Source organism: Athene cunicularia, assembly GCF_003259725.1.
Source record: "Athene cunicularia isolate RWA chromosome 8 unlocalized genomic scaffold, athCun1 chr8_part1, whole genome shotgun sequence".
Taxonomy (NCBI): Eukaryota; Metazoa; Chordata; class Aves; order Strigiformes; family Strigidae; genus Athene; species Athene cunicularia.
Window position 1 is genome coordinate 18,717,212 of NW_020799109.1, and position 12,747 is coordinate 18,729,958.

The 12,747-nt window shown below is 35.5% G+C and overlaps 1 protein-coding gene across 12 annotated transcripts in view; it reads right to left on the reverse strand.

Annotated features, from left to right (window-relative positions):
• EVI5 (ecotropic viral integration site 5) overlaps nucleotides 1–12,747 on the reverse strand; it is an 84,231-nt gene that overhangs the window by 53,809 nt on the left and 17,675 nt on the right. For 11 of the 12 annotated variants that reach the window (XM_026853774.1, XM_026853775.1, XM_026853773.1 and 8 more), the window contains 10 exons: nucleotides 10,888–11,112; nucleotides 9,816–9,890; nucleotides 9,029–9,154; nucleotides 8,079–8,222; nucleotides 6,922–7,011; nucleotides 6,717–6,814; nucleotides 5,281–5,341; nucleotides 3,364–3,417; nucleotides 1,018–1,050; nucleotides 316–462 (listed from right to left, as the gene is read on the reverse strand). In XM_026853774.1, coding sequence (XP_026709575.1) covers nucleotides 316–462; nucleotides 1,018–1,050; nucleotides 3,364–3,417; nucleotides 5,281–5,341; nucleotides 6,717–6,814; nucleotides 6,922–7,011; nucleotides 8,079–8,222; nucleotides 9,029–9,154; nucleotides 9,816–9,890; nucleotides 10,888–11,112 — 1,053 coding nt within the window. The remainder of the gene's footprint in view (nucleotides 1–315; nucleotides 463–1,017; nucleotides 1,051–3,363; nucleotides 3,418–5,280; nucleotides 5,342–6,716; nucleotides 6,815–6,921; nucleotides 7,012–8,078; nucleotides 8,223–9,028; nucleotides 9,155–9,815; nucleotides 9,891–10,887; nucleotides 11,113–12,747) is intronic. The other variant, XM_026853776.1, reaches the window with a different exon arrangement.

Sequence of the window (12,747 nt, forward strand, 5' to 3'; positions counted from 1 at the left end):
GGTGGGGGTGGTTGGTCTTTTTTGTTGCTGTTGAGTTTTTGGTTCGGTGTGATTTGGTGTGCTTTGTTTCTTTGTTTGTTTGGGTTTTGGTGTTTTTTTTTTTTTAACTAATAACTTACATCTATCCAGGGTTATGAATCTCATCTACCAGCAAGAACAGACCAAAATACCACTTAATCCAATTTGTGTAGTTTTAAGAATGCAAATCACAATGAACAAGCATTTACAAGGACAGCACAGAGATCATGTCATGATGATGAAAAATAGACACAAGTGAGTGAAAAAGATGAGATGATGTGCTGCCAGGCTCCTTACCCATTGTTGCTGCTGCTGGAGCTCCCTGATGGTGTTCTCAGCTTGCTCCAGTTTAGTAATGGCCTCATCACTCTGCTGTTTGATGGTGGCCAGCTCCCGTTTTATAAGGTAGTTTTCCTCAGCCTCCTGGGCCCTTGTCACTTGTCCCTTAGGACATAATTATTTTTTTTTTTAAGCAATTGAGGACAAATCCAAGAAAGACTGCCTTTGTGATGCTCAGCTACTTATTTCATCAGATTGGTTTTGCAAAGGGTACAATTGGTAGAAATTTTAGGACACGGTAGTACTAAACAGTTGTTTTAGTACTTCATTACAAAGTTCAGCATCCATTTAGCAAGCACAATTGTGTACTTGCATTCAATAAAATTCCTTTCATGCAATAATACTTGATTGTACATGCACAGAGTTAAGCTTGCAATATTCAATTTCGGTGTTAATACAGAGTCATAGAATCCATCTGTCATAGGGATTTGTACCAAAAAATTACATTAGGTTAGGAAAATTATTATAACGTGCAGATATTGGGTTTATGTATCTTTAGTAAATAAAATTAAGTAAGTTTCTAGCAAGAGATTAGCTCTATATTGCAAATCAGCAAAGAAGGGAGAGAGTACAGCATGCAAATATGCATGCATTAAAGCAGCTTGGGGGTTTTTTGAGAGTAGGAAGAGAGTCATACAGGAAAAGACTAAAAGACTATACCTGTATCAATCTATCTGCCAAGGAAGCACTTTCCTACAAAGGAAAAATTCAGATAGGAATAAGGAAAAGAAAAACCAAAAAACAAAGGGGTGATAACAGTGACAAAAAAGACAAGAGCCGATAGAAAGAGAATGCCCAAGTTCTCCCACTTTCTGTACAAACTCTTTTTGCTCAATTAACAACTCTTCATATAAATTAAAGCAATTCAAGCCTGAAAGTCCCAGGAAGCAGCCTTTTCTGCAACAGATTCAACACAGTCCATTTTTGATACAAGAAGATTTCTGTAACACATAACAGCTAATTAATTTACTGATATAATCTAGTAGATAGATGCAAGATGTCATCTATGGTCCATCCACAACGTGAAAGGAAGGCATAATGTGAGCACAAAGAAAACTCCACTAAGCACCAAGGCATTCATGCAGAACTAAAGCTCCCAAAAAGATGCAGAAAAATAATGCAAACTAACAGACACAAGTATAAAATTTCAACTATGACAGCTAACATTTTAAATGACCTCTTGCAGTAAGTTAGTTGAACACTTCATAGATTCTCTTCCCTTGCCAAAGTTTTGCAAGAAATAAACTTTTATTTATACACACTGACAAGCACTGCACCTCCTCAACTGCACATTTAATTAATTTCTACTCTATCACCCTTGAGAGCACTCAACTTTTGCAGATTCTAGAACAGAGAAAACATCTCTTTGCAGACCATCTTTGTCCCTAGAACCTTTATTAAAACTCAAGTTCAAACTGGTTAATAAGAGCTATTACTAAGAAGATAAGGTAAGAAGTTTGTCATTACACTAAGGAAATCACAACTAAATTATACCGGTTAGGATGAGGAAAAAATATTTCAAAATAAAAAGAAGCTTCCAGCAGAAGAACTGAATGTGTTTGTTCACACTTTATGATCTCTTTTTCAGATGCTGTGATGATAACGATCTCCAGAAATTCTTACTAACAGAAAATATTTTCCCATTTTGAAATGTTCCAATTCCAGTCAGAATGGGATTCTGAAATTTTAAGTATAGAATTGCAAAAGCACTAGCATCTGGCAGTTCATCATGAACTTCCTATTCAAAACAAACAAGCAAGCAACTGATTTCAAATCTCTGCAAGTTAAGTATAAAATAGGGATATTTACTATTATAAATTTTCCAAGAGCACTGAAGTGATTCACTAGAGCTTCAAACTTCCTAAAAAGAGTCTGTTCTTTTCAGTTAATTTTATCAGCACTTCAATATGAGAAACAAAGAAGTTTACAAAATTTTATTTTTGGTCACAACTTTCACAGTATGTCCTCATTATGTGCACTTTTGCAAAATAAATTCAGAAATCATTTAACTAGAATTTAACACAGATTAACTTTTTTGAAGAAACTGTAATGGATTTAATATCTGAAGTGTGACATCTTTCAATTGTGTCACTCTAAATTGAATCTCTACCATTTTCTTCCCTCTGAAGCATGAACTGTTTGCAACTCACAAGAATATTCAATTTCATTTGTTGAAAGATAGTTGGTATTTGTAGTTAAGACAGACAAGAATGGTCTCCTTCTAGAGCAGACCAGCTCAGATGCACTGTCAGAGGAGGCATGACACCAGAATATAGGAGAGACCATTGGAGAACAATGCCTGCATGTTGGCAACATACCAACAACAGTTATCGTGCATACCTGTAAAGTTATATCCAGTTAGAGAAGCCTAACAAACCTCTATTCCAGACTAAATCTGAGAAGTCTTAAAAGACATTCTCCCTGCTGCCGCCCCATGTACCCAGAATTGCTACAAAAATTAAAAACTTTGTAAAACAAAGAAATGACAGCAGACTTCCTGTACTGAATGTGAATGCTGCAACAGCACCCCTCTACTGCTGTACTCGCTAGTGATGAAGTTATCTGCTTTATCTCCATCTCTCTCTGGTCATTGATAGGACTGTCATTTTGCTCCTAGGTAAAAACACTCAGCAACTTCAGATTTTCAAAACCAAGGATTCTTTCATAACAACCTCTTTTCCACCCAAGCAGTCCATTATTTCATGCAGTCTTCTGGACTTTGAACTGATGCTTCTAATTCAGAAACAAAACAGTACAACAAAAGTTGGGTATGTCAAAATGCTTGATTCCATATTCACTAAGAGCCAGACATAACAACCTTAACAAGCACTGACCCTAATTGTTTTGTTACTGCTATGCTGTTTGGCTAAGGACTGTCAATAAAACCCATAGATTAGCAGGAAAAACACCAAGCTATAATTCTGAGATTCCAATTTAATGTAATAAAATTGCCATCAATTTAAGTATAAATTAACACAGATTAAATCTGATCACCAACATACTTACTTTTTCTAATGTTTCAATGCGCTGTTTTAGGAGTCTATTTTCAGTTCGTAACCTCTGGAAGGTAAACAGGTAAGAATTGTATTTCTCGAGTTAAGAATTGGAAGTCTGATAAAAGCCAAGTAATCTAACAATGTTTTTATATCATCACATCTATGAAAATCTATATAAATACAATAATAATTAGTGACCTTTTTAACATACTGTCATATGATGTACTAACTCAAAAGATGAGTTTGATACAGCAAAGGTGAGAACTCCTCTGTGTTATGCGAAAGCATTTGTGTTCATTAGAAGAAAGCAGTATGTCTGCAGGAGAACCACAGGGCTTAACCACACAAACTTGAGAGCCAGACACAATCTTCAGGGTTAAGGGACATGGAGGTGCACTCCTGGCACGAGGACAGGCTGATGAGATAGCTACAAGGTTTCCTTCCTTTTCCTCCCAATAATTTATAAATAAAAATTATTATATAATTTAACAATCTGTAAAGTTATACTAAGAATTATTTACCTTAATGCCCCAGACGTGAGAAAGAATTGTGCCAAATTGCAAATTTTACCAGTGCATTTCCTGTAAATTTTAGCAGTCAGCATTCAGATAGAAGAGATCTGTATCCCTGAGAATAGAGCCAGGCTAAGAGGCAGACTCAATGTTCTTGTTTTTCCATCTCCCTAAAATAGCAGAGCTTCTTAGCAGAAGAGAGCAAGTCAGAAATGGTTTATGTCAGACTGCAAAGCAGGGCCTAGAAGCAGACAGCTTTGGGTTGTTAGGATGGGTTGGTTGGGTGGTTTTTGTTGGATTTTTTTGTTTGGTTTTGTTGGGGTGTTTTGGGGTTGGGGAGGGAGCAGGACAAGATTGAAGTTAGAATAATAAGAATCTAATATTACAGTTGTCTTTGACATTATTTTATTCTGTCCTATTCTGAAAAGAGCTGCCATTTAAGTCCTGCAAATCTTCTGATTTCAAATTATAGACCATTACAGGAGGCCTAATGTTGTTAGCTGCCTTGCTGCCTGTTACAACGATAACAAACTGCCTGGAAAAGCTTGGAACACCTTTGTGCTCCCAGGTGCACGTCACTGAATTTTTCTGAAGAACCAATGTCTTAAAAACTGATACTGAAAGGCAAAATGACTAGCAGTGGACAGGAAGAAGGAAGGCTGTACCTTGCTCCCCCTACTAAGCTTTATATACTACACTTGCCCATCATTTCTCCCACTAGCTTTTTTTTCTCATGGAACTGGCTAAAAACATGACACAAGGAAGCAAATCCAGATCAAACACCATGCTGTGAAAAAAATGTGAAAAAGGGAAAAAACCAGCAAAAGCCTATTTATGTCACAAAAGCAAAAAGGTGCAGTGATTAAGGACACACAGAAAGTAGGTCAGTTAGTAAAAGGGAAACAAACTGCACTTGCAGGGTGATTTTTTTTTTTTCTAACGTTATGTTTCAATTGCAAAAGCTCCAAAAGAAAAAGTGACTGCAGACAGAAAACACTCAATCTGGGGTCCAATGCACAAGAAAAATGAAGACCTCAAAATCGATGATAAACCACTCAAGTGTGTTCCGATGAACTCTATCTTAACATGTCTTATAAGCTTGTTTGGGACACATATCTAAACCAGCATGTTCAGAACCTCTGCTAAATGATGCCATTTGTAATCATGCTTTAGTCAGCAGAAAATATTGAAAACTAAATTACAGGTCTCCATCAAAGATTTTTCTTTAAAAGTTCATCAGAAGTCTCAATAATTTCACTATAAGTGTCCTTTATGCACAGACATCCCAAATACAAATGTTGGAAGAAAAGAATTCAGGGACCTCAATTATGTCCTGCTACATACACAGATCAAGTATATAACCCCACATCTAGGAATTAAACTGATCCATAAATAAATCTGGTTTGGTCTCTTACTTTAATTTCAACTTGTTCTTCCATTTCTTTTGTCTTTATTGTAGTGTATTCCTTTTCTAACCTAAAAATTAGAAATCGTAAATTATGATTAGAAAATTTGCAGATAGCTTGGTGCTGTACCTAACAACAGTAGAACAGAGATACAGATTATTGATATTTCCTCTGTTTAAGTAGACACTTAAAATGCACTCCTGTAAATATTTAGACTGGACATGAAATTCAAACACAAAGACTTCTGTAGATATGAAGAGTCTGAACCAGCACTCTGAAGTGCAGGTGCTTGCTTGTATACATTATAGTGGCAATGATTTGGAGCTACTCTGTAATAACCATTCAGTGTAATGATGCGATAATCAATTTGATAGATTCAGCCAAAAGAAAACAAAGCTTGGAAAGCCTGGAAGACAGAAAGATGCAAAGAGATTTGAGACAAATATCTTAAACGTACAAAACAATTTTGGCTTCTCTCCAGCAAACCACAAAGTTGTCCCAATTGAAAAAAGTGCCAACAAGAAAAACAAGCTGAGATAAACAACACCTCTACAGAAGGCAACCAAGGAAGTTTAGACTTGGAATGGCAGGATTTTAAACTATGTACATTTATATCAGCTTTCAGAGAAAATGTTTTTCCTGAAAGCTTTGTTACCCATTCTGTTTTAGAGAAGACTGTTCACTCTACAGCACTGATCATAGGCCACTGACAGAAGGATTGGCAAATTCAACTTGAAAGACCCTAACACAAATTGCAGTGCAAGAACAGTAAATGTACAATACATTACAACCAGAGAACTGACAACTTAAGCCTGGAAAAGCACAGTATGTGCAACTTGGCTTATCAAAGCATAATTTACCAAAGGCAGAAAAGACAAGACATGCAACTGACCTTAAAAAGAAGCAGAACTATGCTCAGGATTTCAAACCCCAAATGAAAGTGATTTTACAATTATCAATGCTATTACAAAGTTTCATCCATTTATATTTTACATGGAACTAACCTTGACCATACATGTACTCTTTAACACAGTGATTACTAGTCTTAAGAATTCAGGCCAGATTAAAGTAACCTTTCCCTACACTTCACCCTCAGGAAAACAAATAATCCCTCTCCTCACAAAAACCCACAGCCCGCCACACGTGCCGCTTTTTTTTCTATTCAGATCCTGTTTACAGAAGTGCTGTAATTCCCCATAACTTGCAGCTTTCTTCAAAAGCTTTTTAAGTTATTTTTATAAATAACATAGAGTTCTATCGTATTTTAAAATAAAAGCAAATAAAGTTTTAGAAGAATTTCTTGCAGACTGAACTTCAGTTTTAACTGTTTATAGTATAAACAATTTAAAGATGGAAAATTCAAAATTAAATACTGAATAAGTAGTTTTAAAGATAAAAACATCTTAGCAACAGTATAATCTATTTTCTCAAAATGTTATACCTACTTTTTCATCTTTTTTGCATTGTATTTGACTTGGTAAGATGCTTGGATTAATTTGTCTGGACCACTGTCAAACTGATGTGGAATGACCTTTTGAAAGTGCTAAAAGCAATCAGAGCACAAGATTACATATAATTAATAGCTGCAAGGAAATACACACACATTACACATTTTAGACATCTCTTACAATTATTATGACCTTAATTTACCTGTAACATTCCTTCCATGTCAAGTTGCAGTAATTCTGCTTGGTTCATCTGAAGTACTGCTAAACCTACTCGAAATACTATCTCTAAACCCTGAAAACAGAGGTTAAGAAATATCCAACAATTATTCATGGCATTGTCAACAGTACAGAACAATTCTACAATTTATCAGTGTTGAAAATCTCACCAGTTTCTCAAACAAGCAAAAGGACTACTGAAAAAATTATTTCAGCAAATTAGTTGTGGGTTTCTTATTTTGTCCCAAGAACAAGCAGTCCAGCTATGTGTCCTGATGCCAGACCCAACCCCTCAGAGAGACCAGTGCTGAAGTAAAAATTCCTGAGTCACAAGTGTTCTCTATGTCAGCTTTATCAAACATTCTAAATACATCTAGTAAAAAAAAAAAAAAACAAACAAAAAACCAACAAACCAGGTACTTCTCAAAAAAGCCATTTTCATTTCAGACATGGTATAACACAGTTGAACTATTTAAGCAGATACAAGGGAATGTCTCATGTCATATGCTCTCTTGGACATTCTTGTGCATAAACTGAAAGGATCCATCTTTGACTTACTATTTTCTAAAAGATGATTGCAGATAAGGAGCATAAATGGACCATAAGCTTTGGTTTGTTACCAGTTACAACCATGCAAAGCTCTAATCCTAAAATAAGTGCCTTCACGATAGTTATAATAATATATAATAACTGAATAATTCCATAAATTTCTTTGGCTACAGTTCATCATTTGGACAATAAAAGATGCCAACACTCCTCTTCTTGGCCTGCATATCTCCATGGAGCTTTAACTTGGCATAAAAGCAGCATTAATTCCACCCTAAACACTCTAATACTGAGAAACTGCTGTCCCTGCTGTATTCAGTGCTATTGCATTGCATCCAGAATTGACAGATTTGGTAACTCTTCAAGAGACTTAAGAGAACAAAATTGCAGACAGTATCTACAGTCAAAGATTTAGTTGCTCTTCCTTGACAAACTACATACATAGACATCTTCCCCTACAAAATCATCTGATAAGCATAAGGAGTAAAAAGCAAGACTATTGAGACTTGCCCATCATAATGGGATTTAAACCACTACCTAAATAACTGCTTTTAACAGCTACTCTTGAAATACAACATATGAGTATTGAGTAGTTACCTCAGACATAAAGATATCAAATATTCTTGTTGCAATTGGTAGTGGAAAAGTTGTAAGGAATATAGTTAAAAACCATGACGATGCATACATAGAAGTGTGGAAACTCTGAGACTGAAAGTGCACATAAAGCTCTGGAAGATGCTCCTGGAAAAGAAAAGGAAGAAAAAAAAATTATACACGTTAAGCTTCTGCTAGTAGTTTTAGTGTGCCCATGTTTGTCACAAATATTGAATAAAAGAAAATAATTTGTATTTAGCACCGACAACAGCTTTGTAACACAGGACTAGGAAAGATATTACTCATCCTTATCAAGAACCATGCAGCAGAAGTCCCCATATAGAATGCCCTACAGCACTTCTACCCTGCAAAGCAGAGGTTACAAAAACACTTCTTGATCCTAATAGGAAGTCACAAGCTTGTAAATCCTCAAGTCACATCTAGAGCAGGCTACAAAATAAGAGCTGGAAAGATGTAGGGTATGGGCAGAAACCATTTGCTATGTACATCCCACCCCTGATCCTCATGTTAGGAACTGGATTACAAAACACAAACCTGTTTGTCTCTACCTGCTCGACCAGGAAAAAAGTGTTTCATGTCCCAAATCTGAACACAATTTTAATTCTACATATAAGGGTATCTCCCAGCTTCCATCTTTTAGAATAGCTACGAAGACAATAACTATGAAGACACCAACTTCAGTCCAAACAGAATTAGACATTCTTATGCATAAACTTCAGCAATACAAATCCTCATGCTTCAGTGCTTAAAGCCAGTCACTGTCTGCCAAAGGTTAAAAAAAGTAGACAACACATGCATTTACTTCTGAAGTTCTGAAACTAGCTACTGGCCAGAGAGCAGCCTATTAGCCAACAGGCATGCCTGCTCTTGAACTGTAATTCTAAGTTCCTTACTGCTTACTGAAGAGAAAGTTTGATAGATCTTGTATGTACCTGTATCATGCATTCAAACTGGTACATACAAAGGCCCAGTTCAGCCATGCTTGGTTTAAACAGTTCTCGTAGTCTGTAATCTTGCATTAATTTAACAAACACACAGAATGCCTCTTCTTCTGGCATCTATATTGAAAATAAAAAAACACAGTAAAAACTCTGGACAAATGTAAGGATATATCAGAGTAAGTGCCTGGAAGGGTTTAGTTGTTTGGTTTATTTGCATGTGTGTGTGCAGTGGGTTTTTTTGGGGGGGTTGGTTTTTTGCTTTTGTTTTGGTTTAAGGGATTTATAACCCATTACTGTAATGAATTTTTGCATATATTGAATTCTAGCAAGTGATTTCTAAACTTAAATGGAGTTCTGCAAGTATATACTACCTTGTCATAAAACAAAATGCAGTAATACAGAGGCAGCTTTAAGATTATCAGATCAACTGTGAAACTACTTGAACTCTGAGGAGATTCAGTGTAACAGAACTGGTAACAGAATTTAAATGAGACGTGTGTCAATAGTTGAAACAACATTCATCAAAATAGCTTGCAAGTCTTCAATCCTACCTTAGCTCTGAGAAATAAATGTGTTCTCCCACTCAAAGATAGTATCTTCTTGGCAAATAGAACCACAGAGAATAAATCTCATCTGATATGCAAACAGCTGCCCTTGACAATTTCATTGTAACAAAATGAAGGAAAACTATTATACAAATTCCCAATAAACCACCATAATATATTATGCATTCTAGTAGGAATTTTAAAGGTTCACATATTAAAAATATCATGTTTACCTGCATAAGCAGTAATCCAACTATAAAAGCACTTCCTTGACAGTATCCAACTTCCCGATCCACCAAGGAATAAGCCTGGGAAATAAAATTTTAAGACTCTCAACAATTAAAAACTCATTATCAATAAAAAGTAATCATAGTCTGTGCTGTTATTTTGCTAATAATACATTCTTCCTCTCCCAAATCCAGTGAGGACAGACATTCTATTCAGAACTTGTAGTTAGATATTCTAGCTGCTACTAAAGGGTATGAACTCTGCTCTCTGATAGCCTACAAAGCTAAAATAAAGACATACCTAAAAAAAGATATGCCATTTTCAACTACAGGAATTTGCCAAAAGACAGAGTCAGCTAAGCATACAAACTGCACAAGGCTACTACTTGTATAGGAGCAGACCAGACAAAGAAACAACAGTTCTGTTCAGAGAACTTATGTGCTCCAGTTTTATTTACAGGTGGAGGTAATGTGGTAATCTCCATGCATGCTGCATCTTCATTTTAGAGTTATGGTAATTACTATGATTTGAAAGGCTGCTAACTTTTCTGTTGAAACTACATTGTATGGAAAAGTCTATCTTTCAAAAATTAACTTCTACCACAATGAGGACAGAATAATGCAAATTTACTTCTCTGGTGGCATTCTCATTTTGTGCTTGGGCACTGTAACAACTGCACATTAGCTTCTACCTGCTATTTGTTGCTACCACTTGCAGGTTCAAAACCACCTGAAAACTAAATGCTAGTTCTGATTTACAATGTTCTTGTCTTGGTCAACACTGTTTACTTTACTTCATGGCACACTTTATTCCATTATACTATCAGCAGTTAGCATGTGATTTTTAATGCAAACTTACTATGTTTTTTAAATCTCTTATGAAGTAAAACCATTAGCTATAGGAACACCATATGTGAAACCAGAATGTAATTTGTTAAACCATTCCAGTGACAAGTAAGTTGTAAAAACTTAAACACATGTAACTGATGCAAGTTCCCTATACACAAGGAAAAATATTTTCCAAACCCTTGTGCACATTCTTGCTAATGTATTTTCAAAGGCTGAAATACTGACTTACCTTCATTACATTGAACAAGACCTCCTGACCAAGGCTGTCTTTTTCTTTAAAGAAGTCATGTTCAGGGTATGTTCTAGCAATGTCCCTTCTTATTAATTTCTCACAAGGAGATGTCATTTTCAAAAGCTCTGAATACTGATCCTTAATTGGCATGCTTTGAGCACTGCATAACAGTTGCCAGACAATGGCTCTGAAATGATGGGGTATTCCTTTTCGAACAAGCTCCTAAAACAAAGAAACACACAAAATAATTTGAAAATAATTCTTGAAAATATAAGCCTAAAGAACAAAATACTTCAACAAATTAAGTTCCTTACAACTTCAGAAAACGTTTACCTATTGTCACAAACCAATCATACAGTTGTAATGTCTAAACCTCAATTTCAGTGTGATAGACTGTTAGCTAACAATAGTAGTGAGACTCTGAATCCTTTTTAATGGCTAAGTTAGCTAATGAAAGTAGTCTCTATACTTCATAGTAAGCTACTTGAAAAACTGAATATTCAAGTAATTTTAAACAAGAACTCCCTTAGCCAAAATTTAATACCATTATTTTTATATTTCACTGAAGATAACACCCTTAATTATATTTGTAGTGATTGAGATAAGAAATCACTGATTAAAAATTATTTCCAAGACAGGTAAATGATAAAGTGGAACTAACTGTAGCACAGCCAACTGCAACATAAGAAAATTGCACAGTACTACTATCAGAAGTCATTTGACAAAATCGACAAGTTGTGTCTAAATTATCTTGTGTGCCAGTATTTCCAAGTTCTCTTTTAAGAAAATATTTAAATGTAGTTTCAGACACTGGACCAAGAAAACATTAAGTTCACATCTACGGAATTAACTAAATTTACTTTATCTTCCCTGGGGAAAAAAAAAAATAAAATCAGTCAGGTATTATACAATTCAAGCCTTCCCAGATCAACAGATCTAAGAACATGATACTTGTCTTTCAAGAAAGCACAAGCAGAAAGTAGTCTTATTGCTCGATCTGAAAACTGAGAAAAAAGTATGATTCAGGAAGTTTACAGACTGTCTTAGTGGTACTTTCTGAAACTAGGATCTGTCTGACCTAGAAGATTGTCTCTTCAAGACAAGAAGGTTCCTTTAATAATTTTGTGTACTTTAAGAATTGTTATCAGGTATTCTGTCTCAAGTATAGTCTCTTTCACTAGTATTTATTCTGAAGCCAGAGTACTCTTATTCTGCACAGCTTTCTCTTTTTCCTGTTTGTTCCAAATATTTCTTCTACTTCTCCAAACATTAATTAATGCAACAGTTGATAACTTTTAAAGATAAGACTCTTACTTTCAAGTTTTGTTTTTATTAAGCTTGAACTCTACCACAGTTTTGCATCACTGACCTCAATTTTCTAACATCACTAAGATCTCCAGCCTTCTTCAGAACTATCCTAGTAATGCCAAACCAACTATTTGTCCTGTCTATCGTGTTATTTCCTAAAAAAATTTCCAACTCCCAAGACAACAACCCTAATGCATTAGCTTTCTACATCTGTCTCTAGATATAATTTGTCAACAATACACTAACAGATCGTAGATCAGTCATCTGAAGCCTCAAGGGCTACTAATAACTAAGCATTAGCAAGTGGTTTCTTGCTTTAAGTGACCATGCACCTGCTTGACAGAGTAACAGGGTTAATCCCTCCAACATTCCTAAAGAAACAGCAGAAAAACACACCTACTAAGCAGGACTAAAATGATGCTATTCTACATGGTATTATGCACACTGAAAAGCAGGACTTGTCCTCCTTCAGAATCCCTCCATAAACAGGAAGCAAGTTCTGAAGTGGATCAAGAGACACAAGGATGGAACACATCGCCTATGCAGGAA